Source organism: Papio anubis, chromosome X (assembly GCF_008728515.1).
Source record: "Papio anubis isolate 15944 chromosome X, Panubis1.0, whole genome shotgun sequence".
Taxonomy (NCBI): Eukaryota; Metazoa; Chordata; class Mammalia; order Primates; family Cercopithecidae; genus Papio; species Papio anubis.
Window position 1 is genome coordinate 81,042,901 of NC_044996.1, and position 22,953 is coordinate 81,065,853.

Below are 22,953 nucleotides of genomic sequence, written 5' to 3' on the forward strand. Positions count from 1 at the left end.
GCTTGCAGTGAGCTGAGATCCGGCCACTGCACTCCAGCCGGAGTGAGACTCCGTCTCCAAAAAAAAAAAAAAAAAAAATTTCTAATTTTCATTGTGCTTTCTTATTTAACCCATTTATTATTTAGGAATCTGTTGTTTAATTTTCACATATTTGTGAATTTCCCAAATTGTCTTCGCTTGCTGATTTTTAATTTTATTCCACTGTGGTCAGAGTACATACTTTGTGACTTCAATTATTTTAAATTTATTTGAAGTTTGTGTTATAGCCTCGCATGTGAGCTATACTAGAGAAAGTGCCATACATGAGTGCTTGAGAAGAATGTACATTCTACTTGGGTTAGTGAAATGTTTTATGGCTAGTAGGTCTTGTAGGTTGATAGTGTTGTTCAAGTGTTCTATATCCTTGATGGTTTTCTGCCTACTTATTCTATTCATTACTTGAAGTGGGGTATTGAAGTCTCCAACTAATAAAAGTTGAATTATCTCTTTCTTTCTTCAATTCTACCCAGTTTTGCTTTATATTTTTGGGGCTCTGTTGTTAGGTTATATATATTTATAATTGCTATATATTTCCAATGAATTGGCCCTTTTAACATTATAAAATTTTCTTCTTTGTCCCTAGTAATTTTTTGTTTGTTTGTTTTAGAGTCTATTTTTGTCTGATATTAGTAGTGTTACCCTAACATTCTTATGGTCAATGTTTCCATAACATAACTTTTTCTGTCCTTTCATGATCAACCTATTTATTTGTCTTCGAACCTAATATGTATTTCTTGTAGACAGAATATAGTTGGATCATCTTTGTTTCAATATGATAATCTTTGCCTTTTATTGGGTTGTTTAATGCAGTCACATTTAATGTTACTATTTTTATGGTTGTGTAGCAGGGCGAGCCGCAGACAAAACTCCTCAGACACTGAGTTAAAGAAGGAAGGGGTTTATTCGGCCAGAGGCATCAGCAAGACTTCTGTCTCAAGAGCTGAGCCCCCCAAGTGAGCAATTCTTGTCCCTTTTAAGGGCTCACAACTCTAAGGGGGTGCGTGTGAAAGGGTTGTGATTGATTGAGCAAGCAGGGGATACATGACTGGGGGCTGCATGCACCGGTAATTAGATTGGAACAAAACAAGGTAGGAATTTTCACTGTGCATTTCTATACAATGTCTGTAATCTATAGATAACATAACAGATTAGGTCAGGAATCGATCTTTAACTACCAGGCCCAGGGTGCGGCGCTGGGCTGTCTGCCTGTGGATTTCATTTCTTCCTTTTAGTTTTTACTTCTTCTTTCTTTGGAGGCAGAAATTGGGCATAAGACAATATGAGGGGTGGTCTCCTCCCTTAGTTGAATTTACTTCTGCCACTTTACCTTTCCATTTCTATATATCTCATGTATTTTTTATTCCTGATTTTCTGAACCTTTACTCTTTTCTTTTGCATTAAGTGAATGTTTTCTAATGTAACATTTTTGTTTTTTTAATGAGTTTTACACAATATTTGAGTTATTTTCTTAGTGGTCACTCTAAGGCTTACAATATAGATCTTAATTTATCAGAATCTACATCAGATTATAAACCCGATTTCAGTGAGATATAGTAATGCTATTCCTATTAGCTGTGTTCTCTTCTCTTTTTTAATGCTATTTTGTTATACATATTACATCTATATATGCTCCAAACACAACAATACATCTTATAGTATCACTTTATAGAATTTTAGGTATTTTAAAGAAACTCAGAGAAGAGGCTGGGTGTGGTAGCTCACACCTGTAATCCTAGCACTTTGGGAGGCCGAGGTGGGCAGATCACTTGAGGTCAGGAGTTCAAAATCAGCCTGGCCAACATGGTGAAACCCCATCTCTCCTAAATATACACAAAAAATTAGCTGGACATGGTGGCAAGTGCCTATAATCCCAGTTACTCAGGAGGCTAAGGCAGCAGAATCACTTGAATCCGGCAGGCGGAGGTTGCACTGAGCCGAGATTGCGCCGTTGCACTCCAGCCCGGGCAACAAGAGCGAAACTCCGTCTCAAAAAAAAAATAGAAACTTAGAGAAGAAAGTATATATTATGGTTTCTTATATTAAGCATGTTACTTACCTTTTATGCTTTTCCTCATTTTTTCCTGTAGATTAGAGTTACTGTATGGTCTCTGGATTAGTCTGTTCTCTCACACACTATGAAGAAATACCTGAGACTGGGTAATTTATAAAGGAAAGAGGTTTAATTCACTCATAGTTCCACATGGCTGGGGAGGCCTCAGGAAACTTAGAGTCATGGTGGAAGGCACCTCTTCATAGGGTAGCAGGAAAGAGAATGAAAGCCGAGTGAAGTGGGAAGCCCCTTACAGAACCATCAGATCTTGTGAGAATTTACTATCACGAGACTAGCATGGGGGAAACTGCCCCCATGATTGAATTATCTCCCTCCGGGTCCCTCCCACCACACATGAGGATTATGGGAACTACAATTCAAGATGAGGTTTGTGTGGGGACACGGCCAAACTATATCAGTCTCATTTTCTTACTCCAAAACAGCTTTTTTTATTGTCAAATACATTTCATTTCTATATGTTAGAGGCCCAACAATACAAATACATATTCACATATATGTCTATATATATATTTTTTAAAAAAACAAGAGAAGAAGAAATATACATTTATATTAATACTATCTTTTATAATTATATAATTAATGTTACCAGTGCTCTTTGTTTTTTCATCTGGATTCAAATTACTGTCTGGCATTACTTGCTTTTCAACCTGAAAGATTGTCTCTTAGCAATGAATTCTCTAAGCTCTTGTTTATCCAGGGACATCTTTATTTCACCTTCTCTGAATAATAGTTTTGCTAGGTATTAGATTATTAGTAGATTTTTATTTTTCTTTGATCACTTTGGATGTGTTGTCCCACTGCCTTCTGGCCTTTATTGTTTTTAATGAGAAATCAGCTATTAATCTTAATCACCCTTATATGTGGCGAGTCATGTTTCTCTTGCTACTTTCAAATTTTTCTTTGTCTTTTACCATTTCATAATGTATCTGGGTTGGATATCTTTGTGTTTCTTGATCCCACCTAGAGATTTTTGGGCTTCTTGAGTGTGTAGATTATTGTTTTTCATCAAAATTAGGGAATTTTCAGCCATGTGTTTGAAATATTTTTTCTCTTTTTCTCTCCTTTTGGTAATCCCATTATGGGTATGTTGGTGTGCCTAATGGTGTCCCATGTTTTACTGAGGCTTAGTTTATTTTTTTCTTTTTCATTCTGCTCTCATATTTCATAATCTCTACTAATCTATCTTCATGTTTGCTGATTGCTTTCTCTGCTAAGTCAAACCTAATGTTGATACCCTCTAGTGAGTTTTAAATTTTCATTTATTGTAATTTTCAACTCCAGAATTTCCGTCTGATTTTTTTTTTTTAATTTATTTATTGTTATTATACTTTAAGTTGTAGGGTGCATGTGCATAACGTGCAGGTTTGTTACATATGTATACTTGTGCCATGTTGGTCATTTTTATCCTTTTATTGAGATTCATTTTTGATGAACATTTTTTTTATCATACCTTCCTTCTTTAAGTGTGGTTTCATTTAGTTATTTGAACATATTTAAAATAGCTGCTTTGAATTCTGTGTCTATTAAGTTTAACATCTGGGCCTTTTCAAAATCAGTTCCTGTTACCTGTTTTTTCCTATGTAGAGGTCACACTTTCCTGTCTCTTTGCATATCTTGTAATTTTCTGTTGAAAACTGGACGATTTAGATAATATGTTGTAGTATCTTTGGGTACTGATCTCCCCATGGGGTTTGTGGATGTTAGTGTTTACTTCTTTATTTGTTTAGTGAATTAGCTATAGGGAAATAGTGAAGTCTATTTTCCCCATAACTGATGTCACTCCTTGGAAGGCACAGTCTTTGCCTGTGCAAAGACTGCTTACACCTCCCTCTGGTAAAGGATGACAGTGATTTTAGGAGAGTTCTTTGTTACTCTTTTCCTGATCTGACCTCTTAAGCTTCTAGATGACCTTCTTCTATTAGTAGCACATGCAGCTGTTAGTCTTGACTAATTGCTAGGGGATTACTCTGTGTGTGTGTGTGTGTGTGTGTGTGTGTGTGTGTGTGTGTTAAAGTGCTCTTGTGCATAAATTGCCCCACAGCCTGTTCCAATTAAAATAAGACCCCTTTGAAGGAATAGAAATCTTAGCTGTCTCTTCACATACTTCTCTCTATAAACTTCTAGTTGGTCTGTTATTTTCTTCTTAATATCATTGAGCTACCAATATCCTCTTAATTGCTCACTACCAAAATCTCCATGATTGTTTACAGTGTCCTTAGACTTGAACTTCCCCACGCTCTGTTCCAACTAAAGTCATTTCCTTTAGGGAGTGCTATAGATCTATAGGAAGTGCTATAGATCTGCCTCTCCTACTGGGCAGAAACTGAACCACTGTTTTGGAGCTAGGGGCAGGGACAGTGGCCCACTTCTGTCAGAGTGACAGTCTAACTGTATGAGTGGAAGAGTGGGCAAGAGTTGTAGTCCCCGATATTCTTGACTTGCTGCTCCCAGCGTGGACACTTTAGCCTATAAGCAGCTGAGATGAGAGCTGAGATGAGATGAGATTGAGACCCAGGATCCTGAACTTGCAATGCCTGGGATAGAGCTTTTGCCTTACAAATAGAGGCTGGGTAGAGAAAGAGAGTTCTAGGCTTCTGAGCTATGCTTGTTTATAATAGAGCTTCTACAATAGATATCTGGGGAGATGAGAAGTGCCAGCAGTCTGGCCCTTCAGAGAATCCCTAGCCCAGAAACTGGAGGTAGAGAGAGTCCTATCTTCTTGGCCACACCCACCTAAAGTAGTGCTTACATCACACTGAGCTGGCGGATGGTGAGTGAATCATGGCTTAAATGTCACAGGCTCTTACTGTTCTTACTAAGACTTAGTAGATTTCCTGTAATAAATGTTTCTTCATTTTCTCTACACCCTCAGGGCAATTTCCTGAGCCTTTACATGATTATGTTTTCTAATTTTCACTAGTTACAATGATTGCTTTGCTGAGGAGAGGATCCGTGGAGCTCCTCACACAACTATTCTAGAAGTGTTTCTCTTCTGTTCTAGATTGTTAAAGAAATTGATAATGCTCAAGATTTTTTATTTAATCTTCATTTTTCTGAAACAATAAGGAAATGTGCAAATAGAGGCTAATATTTCTATATAAATTCCAAAATGTTCAGTTTAAACTATCATTTTTCTATTAATTTATTTTTACCTGTTTTTGATGAAAATGATATGAGATTATATTAATTTGTTTAAAGTTTTTTTTTTGTTGGGACTAATTATTGTGTTGCATTGTTGCCAAACAGACTATGTTCCTGAGTCGTGCACTTGAGGAGATCCAGACATGCAATGACATCCAGAATTTCCTGAAACAAACAGGTACAGTAGGAACTGGAAGTTTGGTAACACAGTTTGAAAGAAACTTAGAATCTAAATAAACAAGTCTTTTGTCACCAGAAATTTGTGCCACTGCAGTACTTGATAACCAGTCAAATGTTTTTTTTTTTTTCTGTTGTTTTGTTTTTTTGAGACAGGGTCTTACTGTGTCACCCAGGCTGGAGTGCAGTGATATGATCTTGGCTCATTGCAACCTCTGCCTTCTGGGTTCAAGCAATTCTCCCACCTCAGCCTCCTGAGTAGCTGGGAATACAAGCATGCACCACAACGCCTGGCTAAACTTTTGTATTTTTTGGTAGAGATAGGGTTTCACCATGTTGGCGAGGCTGGTCTCGAACTCCTGACCTCAAGTGATCTGCCCACCTCGGCCTCCTAAAGTACTGGGATTACAGGTGTGAGCCACCACTCCCAGCCCCAATGATTCCTTAAGAGCTGATTTTTTCCCCACTCTATATCAGTATTGACTCCGTAACATACTACTTAGAATTTTGCTTTATATGAAAGTATATCATTAAATATTTTATTATTGTTCAACATATTATTAATCTTAGATCACTAGATTTAATGTCTAATTTAATCAAGCTTTAACTTTGACTAAATGTAGGCTAGTCTTCACAATCAAGATATCAGATACTGCTAATATTTTGTTATAAAATTATCTAAATAGGCTGGGCATGGTGGCTCACATCTGTAATCCCAGCACTTTGGGAGGCCGAGGTGGGTAGATCACCTGAGGTTAGGAGTTCGAGGCCAGCCTGACCAACATGGAGAAACCCCGTCTCTACCAAAAATACAAAGTTAACCGGGCATGGTGGCGCATGCCTGTAATCCCAGCTGCTCAGGAGGCTGAGGCATCCTTGAATCACTTGAACTCAGGAGGCGGTGGTTACAGTGAGCCGAGATCGCGCCATTGCATTCCGGCCTGGGCAACAAGAGCGAAACTCTGTCTCAAAATAAATAAATAAATAAATAAATAAATAAATAAATAAATAAAATAATCTAAACAGTAGTAAACCTTCAGAAATTATATAATATCTTGATACTATTTCCTCATTAAATGTGGTATTGGCTTTTAGGTTTAGACCTGAAGTTTTTACAATGTGTTTTTCTGTCCCTGTTTCAGAATTTGTTAAAATCAACGAATATTCAATTGAATTACATGCTTTTTCAGACTTTATGGAGATAATCATATTTTTCTCTTTTGAACTATTAATGTACTGAGTTACAATAATATATTTTATAAAATTAAGTCATCATTTCATTCCTGGAATAAACCCTATTTGGTCATGGTATGTTATTATTTTAATATGTTGATGAATTCTGTTTTCCAACATTTAGAAATTATTGGTCTGTCACTTTGTTTTTGCTTATGTGTTATGTCTTTGACAGTTTGAGTATCAAATTATAGGAATTATAAGGAAGAACATAAACACATAAAATTTAATTTACTTAGTCTGTGACAGTCATTTGAATGAAAAAACAGCAAAAAGTAAGGATAGAGAAAACCCAAATAAAATACTTATTATAGAAGATTTAATAGAAGTAAACTCTGTAGCCTGAAAATATACTGTGTATCCTGAGAACAGAAAACATATCATCTTTTCGTGTGCCTTTTGAAGTTTTACAAAATTGGTGTCAAGGAGGGCCTGAATAAATTCTAAGACATGTAAATAAAACAAACAACATCGTCTGATCACAATGCAAAAACTAGAAATTAATAACGGAATCATTTTTTTGAAAAACCCTGGCCGGGCGCGGTGGCTCAAGCCTGTAATCCCAGCACTTTGGGAGGCCGAGACGGGTGGATCACGAGGTCAGGAGATCGAGACCATCCTGGCTAACACGGTGAAACCCCGTCTCTACTAAAAAAATACAAAAAAAACTAGCCGGGCGAGGTGGCGGGCGCCTGTAGTCCCAGCTACTCGGGAGGCTGAGGCAGGAGAATGGCGTAAACCCGGGAGGTGGAGCTTGCAGTGAGCTGAGATCCGGCCACTGCACTCCAGCCCGGACAACAGAGCGAGACTCCGTCTCAAAAAAAAAAAAAAAAAAAGAAAAACCCTACCACCTGGACATTTTTTAAAAACCCAAACTACAGTATACCTAGGATCTAATGGTAGTGAAAATAACTCATACTAGAATTTAAAGTGCTAAAGCAGTGCTCAGAGCAAAATTCATTGCCTCCGTGACTTTTCTTTAAGTAAGTATGTCAGGGCCGGGTGCAGTGGCTTACGCCTGTAATCCCAGTACTTTGGGAGGCCAAGGTGGGTAGATCACATAAGGCCAGGAATTCAAGACCACCCTGCCAACATGACAAAACCCTGTCTCTACTAAAAATACAAAAACTAACCAAAGTAATCCCAGCTACTTGGGAGCCTGAGACACGAGAATCGCTTGAACCCCGGAGGCGGAGTTTGCAGTGAGCCTAGATTGTCCACTGCACTCCAGCCTGGGCAACACAGCAAGACACTGTTTCCAAAAAAATAAAAAATAAAAAAGTACGTCAGAATGCTAACTGTCCACCAAAAAAAATGAATTTCTTCTTTTTTAGGAATACAACTAGACTATAGATAGAGTAGATAGAGAGATATACTGAGATAGAGATAAAGGTCTCTCTATATATACATATTATATATAGTCTAAGTATATTTTTATATATACACACAGCTAGACTATATACAGATATATATGTGTATATATATATATTCTATATATAGACTTCAGGCAATCTTCAGAGTTGTTTTTTTTTACTGTCTATACATTACAGAGATTTAATGACTGTAGTTAATTAAGGTGACTAATATCAGAATGAAGGAAAGTAAAATTCCCTATTGGAAAACAGTACCTTATTTCATGAAAGTTTTGTGGTAAAATATATATAACATAAAATATGCTATTTTAAGTATTTTTAAGTGTACAGTTTTACAACCATTACCACTATTTTCAAATTTTTTCATCATCCCGAACAGAAACTCTGTACCCATTAAAGAATAATTTCCCCATTCCCCCTTTCTCCAGCCCCTGGTAACCTCTCATATGCTTACTGCCTCTATGAATTTACCTATTCTAGATATTTCTTTTTTTTTTTTTTATGAGTTAGAGTTTTGGTCTGTTGCCTAGGATGGAGTGCGGTGGCACAATCGTAGCTCACTGCAGCCTTGAACCCTGGGCTCAAGCTATCCTCCCACCTCGACCTCCTTAAGTGCTGGGATTACAGGAGTGAACCACCATGCCCAGCCCTAGGTATTTCCTTTAAGTAAATCATACAATATTTGTCCTTTTGTAACTGGCTTATTTCACTTAGAGTAATGTATTCAAGATTCATCCATGTCATAGCATGTGTCAAAATTCCCTCCCATTTTAAGGCTGAATTATATTCCATCATATGGTGTATTAGTCCATTTTCATACTGCTATAAAGAACTACCTGAGACTAGGTAATTTATGAAGGAAAGAGGTTTAATTGACTCACAGTTCAGTATGGCTGGGGAGGCCTCAGTAAACTTACAATCATGGCAGAAGGCGAAGGGGAAGCAAGGCACCTTTTTTACAAGGCGACGGGAAGGAGAAGTGCCAAGTGAAGGAGAAGAGCCCCTTATAAAACCATCAGATCTCATGAGAACTTACTATCACAAGAAGGGCAAGAGGGAAACTGCCCTGGTGATTCCATCACCTCCACCCAGTCTCTCCCTTAACACATGGGAATTATGGGGATTATAATTCAAGATGAGATTTGGGTGGAGACACAAAGCCTGACCATATCATTCCACCCTGGACCCTCCCAAATTTCATGTGCCTTTCACATTTCAAAACCAATCATGCCTTCCCAACAGTCCCCCAAAGTCTTAATTCATTCCAGCATTAACCCATAAGTCCATGTTCAAAGTCTCATCTGAGACAAGGCAAGTCCCTTCCACCTGTGAGCCTGTAACAGCAAGACCAAGTTAGTTACTTCCTAGATAAAATGGGGGTACAGATATTGGGTAAATACACCCATTCCAAATGGGAGAAATTGGCCAAAACAAAGGGGCTACAGGCCCCATGCAAATCTGAAATCCAGCAGGGCATCAAATCTTAAAGCTCCAAAATGATCTCCTTTGACTCCATGTCTCACATCCAGGTCATGCTGATGCAAGAGGTGGGTTCCCATGGTCTTGGGCAGCTTCGCCCCTGTGGCTTTGCAGGGTACAGCCTCCCTCTTGGTTGCTTTCATGGGCTGGTATTGCGTGTCTGTGGCTTTTCTGGGTGCACAGTGCAAGCCGTCAGTGGATCTACCATTCTGGCGTCTGGAGGATGGTGGCCCTCTTCTCAAAGCTCCACTAGGCAGTGCCCCAGTGGGAACTCTGTGTGGGGGCTCCAACCCCACATTTCCCTTTCTCACTACCCTAGCAGAGGTCCTCCATGAGGATGCCACCCCTGCAGCAAACTTTTCCATGGACACCCATTTGTTTCTATACATCCTCTGAAATCTAGGTAGAAGTTCCCAAACCTCAATTCTTGACTTCTGTGCACCTGCAGGCACAACACCACATGAAAGCCACCAAGGCTTGGGGCTTGCACCCTCTGAAGCAATGGCCTGAGCTGTGTGTTGGCCCCTTTTAGCCATGGCTAGGATGTGGCTAAAAGTCACAATTCCAAGACTACACAAAGCAGAGAAGCCCTGGGCCTGGCCCAGGAAACCATTTTTCCTTCCTAGGCCTCCAGACCTGTGATGGGAGGAGCTGCCTTGAAGGTCTCTGAGGTGCCCTGGAGACATTTTCCCTATTGTCTTTGTGATTAACACTGGGCTCCTCGCTACTTATGCAAATTTCTGCAGCCAGCTTGAATTTCTCCCCAGAAAGTGGGTTTCTCTTTTCAGTTGCATTGTCAGGCTAAAAATTTTCCAAACTTTTATGCTCTGCTTCCCTTTTAAACATAAGTTCCAATTTCAGATCATCTCTCTCAAGTTCATAGTTCCACAGATCTCTAGGACAGAGGCAAAATGCCACCAGTCTCTTTGCTAAAGTATAGCAGGAGTGACCTTTGCTGCAGTTCCCAAGAAGTTCCTCATCTCCATGTGAGACTATGTCAGCCTGGGCTTCACTGTCCATATCACTGTAAGCATTTTGGCCAAAATCATTCAACAAGTCTCTAGGAAGTTCCAAACTTTCCCAGATCTTCCTGTCTTCTAAACCCTCCAAAGTGTTCCAACCTTTTACCTGTTATCCAGTTTCAAAGTCACTTCCACATTTTTGGGTATCTTTATAGCAGTACCTCACTCTACTGGTACCAATTTACTGTATTAGTTCATTCTCGCCATTTTACATTCCCACCAGCAAATGTATCTTAATTTCTCCACCTCCTTGCCAACACTTGTTGTTTTCCATTTTTTATTATTATAGCTATTCTAGTAGGTGAAATAGTATCTCATGGTTTTGATTAGTATTTCTCTGATGACTAAAGTGTTGAGCATCTTTTCATGTGCTTATTGGTTATTTGTATTTCATCTTTGAGAGAGGGAAAGGACTTGTCTATTCAAGTTCTTTGCCCATATTTAAAATTGGGTTGCTTTTTGGTGTTGAGTTTTAGGATTTCTTTATATATTTTGTATATTAAACCCTTATCAGGTATATGATTTGCAAATATTTTCTCCTGTATGTTTTCTTTTTACTTTCTTGATAATGTCCTTTGATGTAAAAAAGTTTTTAACTTTGATGAAGTCCAATTTATCTACCTTTTCTTTTGTTGCTTGTGCTTTCAGTGTCATGTCAAAGAATCCATTGCCAAATCCAAAGTCATGAAGATTTATTCCTATATATTCTTCTAAGAGTTTTATGGTTTTAGCTCATGTTTGGGTAATTGATCCATTTTGAGTTCATTTTTGTATTCAATGGTGTAGTAGGCATCCAACTTCATTCTTCTGCCTGTGGAAATCCAGTTGCCATCACACCATTTGTTTAAGAGACTATTCTTTTTTTGTTTGCTTGTTTGTTTGTTTGTTTGTTTGTTTTGAGACGGAGTTTTGCTTGTTGCCCAGGCTGGAGTGCAATGGCACAACCTTGGCTCACTACAACCTCCTCCTCCCTGGTTCAAGTGATTCTTCTGCCTCAGCCTCCCAAGTAGCTGGGATTACAGGCATGCACCACCATGCCCGGCTAATTTTGTATTTTTAGTAGAGGCAGGGTTTCTCCGTGTTGGTCAGGCTGGTCTCAAACTCCTGACCTCAGGTGATCCACCCACCTCGGCCTCCCAAAGTGCTGGGAATACAGGTGTGAGCCACCACACCCAGCCCGAAGAGACTATTCTTTAGTCCCATGTAATGGTCTTGACACCCTTGTTGAAAATCAGTCTGCCATAGATGTATAGGTTTATTTGTTAACTCTCAGTTCTATTCTGTTGGTCTATATGTCTATCCTTATGGTAGTACCACACTGTTTTATTACTGTAGCTTTGTAATAAGCTTTGAAACAGAAAAGTGTTGGCCCTCCAGCTTTGTTCCTTTTCAAGATTCATTTTGAACTATTGGGGCACCTTACAATTCCATATAAATTTGAGAATTGACTTTTTCATTTTTGTAAAAAGAGGCTGATGGAATTTTTATAGGGATTGCTTGGCATAATATAAATTTTGAAGTGTTGACATCTTAACAATATTAAGTCTTCCAATCCATAAACGTAGGCTGTCTTTTCATTTATTTAGGTCTTCTTTAATGTCTTTCATCAGTGTTTTATAGTAATTCATTGTACAGATCTTCCACCTTCTTGGCTAAATTTATTCTTTTGAATATTATCGTAAATGAATTGTTTTCTTAATTTCCTTTTTGGATTGTTCACTGCTGATGTATAGAAACACAATTGATTTTTGCATGTTGATCTTGTACCTGCAACTTTGCCGAATTTGTAGCTTTCTTGTGGTTTCTTTGGGATTTTCTATACATAGGGTCATGTCATCTGTGAACAGTGAGAGTTACACTTCTTTCTTTTCACTTTGGATGCCTTTTGTTTCTTTTTGTTGCCTAATTTATCTGGCTAAAACTTCCTGTACAATGTTGAATAGCGGTAGTGAGAGAGGGCATCCTTGTCTTGTTCCTGATCTTAGGGATGAGCTTCCACCATTGAGTATAATGTTAACTGTGGAGTTTTTTTAATGCCCTTTATCAGGTTGAGGCTATTCCCTTCCATTCCTAGTTTATCTTGAAAATATTTTGGATTTTATCACATGATTTTTCTGCATCAGTGAATATGATCTTTTTTCCTTTTTTTTTTATTGATGTGGTATATTACATTAATTGATTTGCTTATGTTGAACCACCCTTGCATTCTTGGGATAAATCACACCTAATCAGATTGTATAATCCTTTAATATGCTGCAAGATTTGGTTTGCTAGTATTTTGTTGGCATTTTTTATTGATATCCATAAAGAATATTGGTTTGTAATTTTCTTTAATGTCTACATTTGACTTTAGTATCAGGGTAATGCTGGCTTCATAGAAGAAGTTAGGAAATATTCCCTCCTCTTCCATTATTTGGAAGAGTTTGAGAAGAACTGCTGTTTATTCTTCTTTAAATGTTTGGAAGAATTAACCAGTGAAGCCATCTGGTCCTGGACTTTTGTTTATTGGGAGGTTTTAAATTACTTATTTAATCTCTTTACTTGTTATAGGTCTGTTGAGATTTTCTATTTCTTCTAAAGTCAATTTAGTAGTTTGTATGCTTTTAGGAATTTGTCATTTTATCTAAGTTATCAAATTTTTTGATGTACAACAGTTCATAGTAATCTCTATTTGTGATTCAATTTTTGGAAGGTAAAATCAAGAGTTGTTAGAGGCAAATTGGGCACTTGATTAAAATAGGATCTGATAGTTCTGTTTTTAGTTTTTTGAAAAATCTTCACACTGTTGTCCATGGAAGCTCTACTGATTTACATTCCCACCAGCAGTGTAAAGCATTCCCTTTTCTCTGCATCCTTGCCAACTTCGTTATTTTTCGACATTTTAATAATGGACATCCTGACTGGTGTAAGATGATATGTCATTGTGGTTTTAATTTGCATTTCTCTGATGACTTTTCAATCCAGCATTCCCACTACTGGGTAATCTACCCAAAGGTAAAGAAATTATATATTGAAAAGATACCAGCACTCATGTGTTTATTGCAGCACTATTCACAGTTGCAGTGATATGGAGTCAACCTACGTATCCGTCAATGGATGATCGGACAAAGAAAATGTGGAATGAAGATAAACACAATTAAGTAGTACTCAGCCATAAAAATAGAATGAAATCAGGTCATTTGCAGTAACGTGGATGAAACTGGAGGCCATTATCTTAAGTGAAACAACTCAGAACCAGAACGTCAAATACTGCATGTTCTCACTTATAAGTGGGAGCTAAATAAAGTATGCACACAGACACAGAGGGTGGAATAATGGACACTGCAGACTAGGAAGGGTGAGATGGTGGGAGGGGGTTAAAGGATGAGAAATTTCTTAATGGGTACAATGTACATTATTTGGGTAATGGTTACAGTAAATACCCAGACTTCACTACTGCTTAATATATCCATGTAACAAAACTGAACTTGTGTTCTTTAAATTTATACAAATTAAAAATAAAATAAAAAAATAGGATCATGAGTGCCCAATAAACGATACTTGGTTACCTATCTAAACAAAGTAACAATCAAACATTTAAAAATAAACATAGAGCCAGGTGCTTTGGAAGGCCAAGGTGGGCGGATCACCTGAAGTCAGGAGTTCGAGACCAGCTTGGCCAACATGGTGAAACCTCGTCTCTACTAAAAATACAAAAATTAGCTGGGTGTAGTGGCACGTGCCTGTAATCCCAGCTACTCGGGAGGCTGAGGTAGGAGAATTGCTTGAACCTGGGAGGTGGAGGTTGCAGTGAGCTGAGATTGTGCCACTGCGCTCCGGCCTGGGAGACAGAGTGAGATTCCATCACAAAAATAAATAAATAAATAAATAAATAAACATACATAGGAGGTAACACCATTCTAACATAGGAGGTAACACAATTCTAAAGAACTTTAGCTCTTTGACAAGTGAGAAACCTTTGTTCTTTGTTAGTTTGCCACTAAGTAATCAAAAATAAAGAAAAAAACATAAAGCTCAGAGAATTATGCTTGTAAAACACAGAATCTCCTATCTAGGCAGATTACACAGAAGATAAAGAATAACTTTTGCATTGTGGTGAAGGCATTAATCAGCAAACTAAGGAAGCAAGCCCATCAAAATTTAGATAACGTTGCTATGATTTTAACACATTGCATAGCTTTATTTCAGACTTAGGTTTAAACCAGGGCAAAAAAATTTCACTTTCCCAGTTTGTCCTTCATTATGTTATTTGATGTTCTGGAACGAATTGACCATCTTTCAGAGCATCCGCTAGGTCAAAACTGTTTTCATAATAATACTAAAATGTGTAGTTTTCCAGAGGCAATATGATGTGTGATACTGTAATAGAGTGAATGCAGAAGCAAATAGTAGAGACTAATTATTTCTATTAAGTTGGGCAGTAAGGAACTTTACAAAAATGTGAAGCAATCTTCTTATTTTTAAAATAAAATTATTTTTATTAAAATTGACATCAACATGCAACAGATTCATCTCAAATCAATTCAGTCAATAAATATATTTAATTTTTCTGTTTTAATTTATAATATGGTAAGTATTGGTAGTTACAACATACATGCAGAAAACCTCTTTGGAAGTCCTTAGTAATATTTCAGAGTACGAAGGGGTCCTGAGAACAGAAAGTTTGAGAACTACTGTCTTAGAAACAAACTACCTATCCCTTTAAAAACAGAAGCATATACCCGTTTGTCACTCTTGCTCATAATATAATCTCAACCACTTGTTTTAATTTTAACTTTTAACCAAAATAATATCTATTTCAAAGAGAAAATTTGAGGGCTGCAATTGAGAACTATCTCTCACAAACATTATAGCAGATTAACAGAGCTCATGAACACATGTAGCGCTTTCGATGTACACACCCATCCCTTTTAAAGAGGAAAATGAACACAACCATTAACATGACCCAAAGATATTGCCACTTTATAGCATATAAAAATAAGAAGCAACGGTATATAGGACCAGGTGCGGTGGCTCATGCCTGTAATCCCAGCACTTTGGGAGGCCGAGGCACTTGAGTCACGAGGTCAGGAGATCAAGACCAGCCTGACCAACATGGTGAAATCCCATCTCTACTAAAAATACAAAAAATTAGCTGGGCATGGTGGCACATGCCTGTAGTCCCAGCTACTCGGGAGGCTGAGCTAGGAGAATTACTTGAACCTAGCAGGTGGAGGTTGCAGTGAGCCAAGATCACACCACTGCACTCCAGCCTGGGTGACAGAGCAAGACTCCATCTCAAAAAAAAAAAAAAAAAAAAGAAGAAGCAACAGTGTATAAACTTAAAACTATGCTTAGTGAGGCCAAGGTAGGAGGATTGCTTGAGCCCAGGAGTTCAAGACCAGCCTGGGCAACATAGGAAGACCCCGTCTCTATAAATAATTTTTTAAAGAATTAACCAGGAATAGTGGCACATGCTTATACTCCCAGCTACTTGGGAGGCTGTGGCAGGAGGATTGCCTGAGCCTGGAAGGCTGTAGCTGCAGTGAGCCATGATTGTGCCACTGCACTCCAGCCTGGGTGACAGAGTGAGACCCTGTCTCAAAAAAAACCAAAAAAACTATGCTTAGTAATCAATATTTAAGCAGTCTATTAATTAAAATTTATGTAAGTATCCAATGATTATTCATTAATGAACTCAATTTAATATCAAACCAGTGCTTTAAGTTAATTAGATTGTCTTAAATCTAACATACCACAGAATGTAATTACTGGTGAAATGAAAATTTGTCAGAACAGGGATTCAATTTCAGGTGAACACAAATTTACATCTTTCATAATCTTAAATATTACATATAAGTAACATTATCTTATTTGATTAGTAAATCTGTATGCATTTAGGAAAAACAGACCCAAGTAAAATAAAATGTTTGCTTGTTTTATACATTACATAAATAAATCACCAAAAACGACATAGCTCTTTTAAATAAAAATTATTTTTTAATGTTTTGTTTTTAATTTTTGTAGGTATAAGTGTATCTATTTATTGGTTACATGAGATATTTTGATACAGGCATGCCATGCATGATAATCACATTAGGGTACATTAGGTAGCCATCACATCAAACATTTATCCATTGTGTTACAAACAATCCAATTATACTCTTTTAGTTATTTTAAAATGTACAATTAAGTTAATACTGACTGTGGTCACCCTGTTGGGCTAGCAAACACTAGGTCTATTCACACTTTCTGTATTTTTTTACCCATTACCCATCCCCACATTCTCCCCTACTACCTTTCCCAGCTTCTGGTAACCATCATTCTACTCTCTATTTCCATGAGTTCAGTTGGCTTAATTTTTAGCTTCCACAAATAAGTGAGAACATGCAAGGTTTGTCTTTCTGTGCCTGGCTTATTTAACTTAACATAATGACCTCCAATCCCATTCATATTGTTGCAAATGACTAGATCTCATTCTTTCTAATGGTTAAATAGTGCTCCATTGTGTATATGTACCACATTTTCTCTATCCATTCATCTGTTAATGGACAGTTAGGTTGCTTCCAAATCTTTGCTTTTGTGAATAGTGCTGCAATACATAGGGGAGTGCAGCTATCTCTTCAATATACTGATTTCCTTTCTTTTGAGTGTACACCTAGGAGTGGGATTGCTGACTCTTCTCCATAGTGGTTGTACTAATTTATGTTCCCACCAGCAGTGTACAAGGGTTCCCTTTTTTCCACATCATCGCCAGCGTTTGTTTTTGCCTGTCTTTTGGATATAAGCCATTTTAACTGGGATGAGATGATATCTCATTGTAGTTTTGGTTTGCATTTCTCTGATGATCAGTGATGCGGAGCACCTTTTCAGTTGCCTGTTTGCGATTCGTATGTCTTCTTTTGAGAAATGTCTATTCAGATCCTTTGCTCATTTTAAAAATTAGATTACTAGATTTTTTTCCTATACAGTTGTTTGAGCTCTGTATATATATCTGCTTATTAATCCCTTCTCAGAGGGGTAGTTTGCAAATACTTTTTCCCATTCTGTGGGCTGTCTCTTCAGTTTCTTGATTTAAACAAGAATTATTAAACAAATCTCATTTACCAAAGGTTTACCTTAATTTTGGATTCTTAAAATGTTTGAGTTAGCAGAATTTTTGTTAAAATATTTTTAGTTTAGCACATTTTAGTGTTAAAAGTTCAACTTCTGGACAGGCACAGTAGCTCAAGCCTGTAATCCCAGCACTTTGGGAGGCCAAGGTGGGGGGATCACCTGAGGTCAGGAGATCGAGACCAGTCTGGCCAACATGGCGAAACCCTGTCTTCTACTAAAAATACAAAAAAGTAACTGAGTGTGGTGGTGGGCGCCTGTAATCCCAGCTACTTGGAAGGCTGAGGCAGGAGAATTGCTTGAACCCGGGAGGCGGAGGTTGCAGTGAGCCAAGATCGTGCAATTGCACTCCAGTCTGGGCAACAAGAGCGAAACTGTCTCAAAAAAAAAAAAAAAAAAAAAAAAAAAAAAGAAGAAGTTCAACTTCTTTTTTCTTGGAATTAAAAAAAATATATGTATGTAACTTCTTATTTATGTCTATAAATTAGAACAGAGCTCCTTTAATTTAGGAAACTTTATAATATAACTTATTAATACTCCCCAGAGATAGGAAAATATTTTATACTTACACAATGTGAGGTCAAAGCCTTTTTCAGTTGTAGACACATAGACATAGATAAAGTGATCTTATGAATGCAGATCTACAATTTCAGCTACAAGTTGAGAGTAAACACAGAAATACGTCAGTGCAGATATTAAAGTGTTCACCTTCCCTGTGGACATGAAATTACTGATTAATTTGAGTCCAAAATGAACAAATAGAACAATAAAAAAGACAAATTCTCTGTTATTTCCCACCCATCAGTGACTAGATAAGTGACTAGATGATCCAATAGTCCTATTGCAAAGACCACCAAATGGTCAGACCATATAATCACATTCCCAGTCATTGCTGCTACCAAGGAAGAATATAACTTACTGACTATACACAAACCAGAAACTAAAACAAAACATAAACTCAATAGAAAAGAAAAAAGCAGAGATTCAACAAAGTTCTGCTGCCACTTTGGATTCAGTCTGGAAGTCAAGAAAAGATTAATGTAAACAGTCTATGACTTACATTTCTCCAGTAACACAATTTACTTGTGTTACAATTTACAATACACTTGGCCCTGTCAGGAGTATCCATTGGGCATCTCAGTCAGTACTTTTAAGATATAACCTTGGCTGGGCGTGGTGGCTCATGCCTGTAATCCCAGCACTTTGGGAGGCCAAGGCAGGCAGATTACCTGAGGTCAGGAGTTCGAGACCAGCTTGGCCAACTTGGTAAAACCTCATCTCTACTAAAAATACAAAAATTAGCTGGGTATGGTGGTGGGCACCTGTAATCCTAGCTACTTGGGAGGCTGAGGCAGGAGAATCGCTTGAACCCAGGAGACAGAGGTTGCAGTGAGCAGAGATCCTGACACTGTACTCCAACTTGGTGACAGAGTAAGACTCTGTCTCAAAAAAAAAAAAAAAGATATAATCAGGACTCTCTTAGGAATATTAAATGAACACATCAAGGATTTTATTTAATTCATTAACTGATGAGGAAACCAGGAAGACATTACAACCAATTTCAATTGGCATTTCATTTTCCTGTTTTCTGTCTCTTACTGTTTATTCAGTAGTGTCTGTTTTCCTTTTTGCTGCTTCCACTTCCTTTTGCTGCTTCCAGTTTTACCTTTATTCCTGTGATGGCTTTATTTTTTCTTTCCATTTCCTTTTTTGTCTCTGAAATAGCTCATATTCCATTTGCCTTTGCATGTACCAACTCTTTCCTGAATTCTAGCATTTCTGCTTTATATTCTTGTTTTATAGAGATGATTGCTTAATTAATATTACTGAATTTATGCTGATATGTTTAGTCACAATTTTAATCTGCGTATGGCAACATTTCTCTGGTGAGAATTCTCCATCTGCCATTTTTTTTTTCCTGTTTCTTCCATCCCATTTTCATGTAGTATGTTTGTGTATAAACTGTGCTGGAGTTGTTTGTTTTGTTTTGCTTTGCTTTGCTTTGCTTGATAACATCTTTAATTGCAATGAGGTCTCTTTAGACCTTCTACTTGCAGATGATACATGTGGAGAGGAGATCAGGATCTGATCAAGGATAATAGAAATTTTTACTTAAGATCAAAGGTTGTTGTGTATGTGAGTTCTGGTAGGCTCCACATCTTCTCAGCCAGTAGATATAGGCAGCTATGGGCTTCTCATAACAAAGACTCTTTCCTCCCCACTGCTTCACTGACCTGTTGCTCACTCTTTCTTCTCTGCTTCTCAAAACCAAACCAAGTCCAGACAAGTTCCCTTTACTAGCCTCTAAACTCTTTTCTTGTTATTGTAGATAAAGGATTTGCACTTCAGGGTGTGCTCCTCCCCTTGGAGTGCTGTACTTTTGCTGACTTTTTCTGATTCTATTTTTATTTTTAAAACATATGTGTGTATGTATACACAAATACCCTAGACTGTAAGCTCCACAAAGACAGATACTGTGTCTGATTTTGCTTACCTTTGTATTGTGCACCTAGCACATAATAGGTCTTTAGAATATAAACACATATATATATTCTTATAAAATGTGTGTATACGTATATATATTTATGAATGTATATATCATCTATAAAGCCTTGAAAGGATACACACCAAACTTAACACTTGATAGCTCTTGGAACAAGTATTAGTGTGTTTAAGAGACTTTCACTTTTTATTTTGTTTCTGCATTTGAATTTTTCAATGAATATATAGTACTTTAATAATTAAAATGAAATATACATTTAGAAAAATTATTCTGACTTGTTAAAGGTTTATGTTTCTTGAGATTATGTATTTCCAATGAACTATTACCTAAAATAATGAGCCCAGTATGTCAGTAATGTAAATAAATGATTAAGCTACCAACTGCAAATAGATACATTGAGGGAAACTACAAAGCCAGTGAATCATAAACGCTTGAGGGAAAAATGGAAAATGCCATCCTTTTAAAAATCTACTCCAAATCAGAGTTAATTAAGAGCTGTATAAACAGTGATTAAAATTTTAGTGCTATGGGAATTGGCTTTTACAAAAGGATTAACCCTGACATGCCATTATATTAGTGACCTAAGGAAAGCAGCTCACCACATTTATTCTGCAAAGTATTTATTAAATTCCTAAGGGCTACTATGTATTGTGGAAATAAGGAAATGTGTTACTGTCTCTGTCCCTAAGAAATTTACAGTAAAGAAAGTAGGTCAGAAATGTAATCAATTACACATATATAAGGCAAAATGAAATAACTATACTAATAGGGATACAGAATATATGGGACCACAGAGGAAGAAATGATCTATTCCGAAAGGTGATATTTGAACTTACTCTTCAAGAATAAATAGAATTTTAATGGTAGGAACCAAGTGAACAGAAGTCAGGAGTAGTACAGGAGGACATTGTTAGTTTGGGGATTATCTCTTATTCAGGGGTTATGTAGTGGGGGATGAGTCCGTATCTTAGTCTGTTTCTGCTGCTGTAACAAAATACCTCATGCAGACTGGGTAACTTACAAAAGAGAAAAATTTATTTTCTCACATTTCTGGAGGCTGGGAAGTCTATGGTCAAGGCTCCAACAGGTTCAGTTTTCTGGTGAGGGCTGCTTTCTGAATGCAAGATGATACCTTGTTGCTGTATCCTCCAGAGGGAAGAAGCACTGTGTCTTCACGGGGAGGAAAGCGGAAGGGCAAGAAAAGCTAGTGCTGTGTGGAAGCCTCTTTTTTAAGGGCCATAAGGGCTATCTGTAACCCCGTTCATGAGGGAGGAGCCCTGTGGGCCTAATAAGCTATTAAAGATTCCACCTTTTATCCTATCACATTGGCCATTAAGTTTCAACACCCGAATTTTGGAGGGGACACATTCAAACCACAGTAGGCTGAAAGTAGTGTGATTTGTGATGTGCCCATTCTCAATAACAAATTAGGCCACTAGTATCACCTAGTTTCAAGCTATCTCATGTCTCACTTGGAACACTGCAATAGCTTCCCAAGCGTCCTCTCTGCTGCAACTCTTGCCCTCCTAATAAATTCAATAGCCACACAGCATCCAGAGTATTATAACATAAGTCAGTTCATGTCAGTCTCCTTGCACTTCCCATTTAAATGGGTTTAAAATAAAATCCCAAGTCCTTACCATAATCTACAAGGCCATAGATAATCCGGCCCCTGCTACCTCTCCTGCCACTCTGCCTCATAGCTCAATGTACTCTAGCCCTACTATGTCCTGATAGCACCTTGTACTTCCCTGCTTCTGGGCCTTTGTATTTGCCCTTTCCTTTGCATCAAACACTCTTGTCCTAGATATTCATATGCCTTGCTCCCCAGCTTGCTCAAGTTTTACCCCCTCAGAGACCACACCCTTTCAAAAATAGCAACTTTCAATACTATTTACCCCCTTAACCTGTGTGTTGACTACTTGACATATTCTATGTTGTTTATTGTTTGTGTCCCTAAATAGAATCTAAGTTCCATGCAGGCAGAAAAGTTGTCTGTCTTGTTCATTCTTTATCCATACCTCCTAAATTTTTGCCTGGCATATAATAGGACTCAATAAATATTTATTAAATGAAATCCTGCTATAACACCAGAAATTCTATCATTAGAGAGTCATTTATTTTAGTTTAGAGCATTTTGATCTTAGAAAACCCTCTATGCAAAGATCCTTGGGAGAGCTCACAATTTAGTCATTATCAGCGTATACTCTGGGAGAGGAACATTTAGAAAAAATACCTAATGGAGATTGAACTTGGGATTTGGAGCAGAGAAGGGCAGGTTTGCAGGGGGGAAAAAGGAAATTTAAGGGGAAGTTGAGTTTGTACCAAAGATGACTTCGCTTACAGTGAGAAGATACTCAAACCTTTCTAACTTGAAGAAGCTCACAGCTTCTGAATCTCTCTTTCTGGCTGTGAAAAGAGATTTCCTCTTTTGGGTCTCCATTGAAGATTATCATTTTTGGATGTTGCTAAGAGCATCCTTGGAGTCAGAGTCTATATATAGCGAATCATCAAATGTTAGGGCTAGAAGTAATCTTGGTGATTTGGTTTCTTAAAACTATTTATTTTATAACATGAGTTAAACATTTATCACAAAAACAGGAAGATAGAGAAAAGGCTTTAGTTTTTGTAGGTCATTGCAAGGAAGAATTTCACTTATCTCCAGTACTATAATTTTTACTTTGGTATAAAGTATTCATCAAGTGTCATCATCGAAATTATTAGTAGTTATGACAAACAAGGCAAACCTCCTGAGAGCTTTAGAACAAAGCCCAGCATGGATGCTCTGCCAGCAGAAATGCAGTTCAGCTGGCAGGGCAGAGG

The 22,953-nt window shown here is 37.5% G+C and overlaps 1 protein-coding gene across 1 annotated transcript in view; it reads left to right on the top strand.

Moving 5' to 3' along the window:
• Positions 1-22,953, top strand: part of TEX11 (testis expressed 11) — a 329,846-nt gene that overhangs the window by 270,292 nt on the left and 36,601 nt on the right. Inside the window, exon 24 of the mRNA XM_031660592.1 lies at positions 5,357-5,429. Coding sequence (XP_031516452.1) covers positions 5,357-5,429 — 73 coding nt within the window. The remainder of the gene's footprint in view (positions 1-5,356; positions 5,430-22,953) is intronic.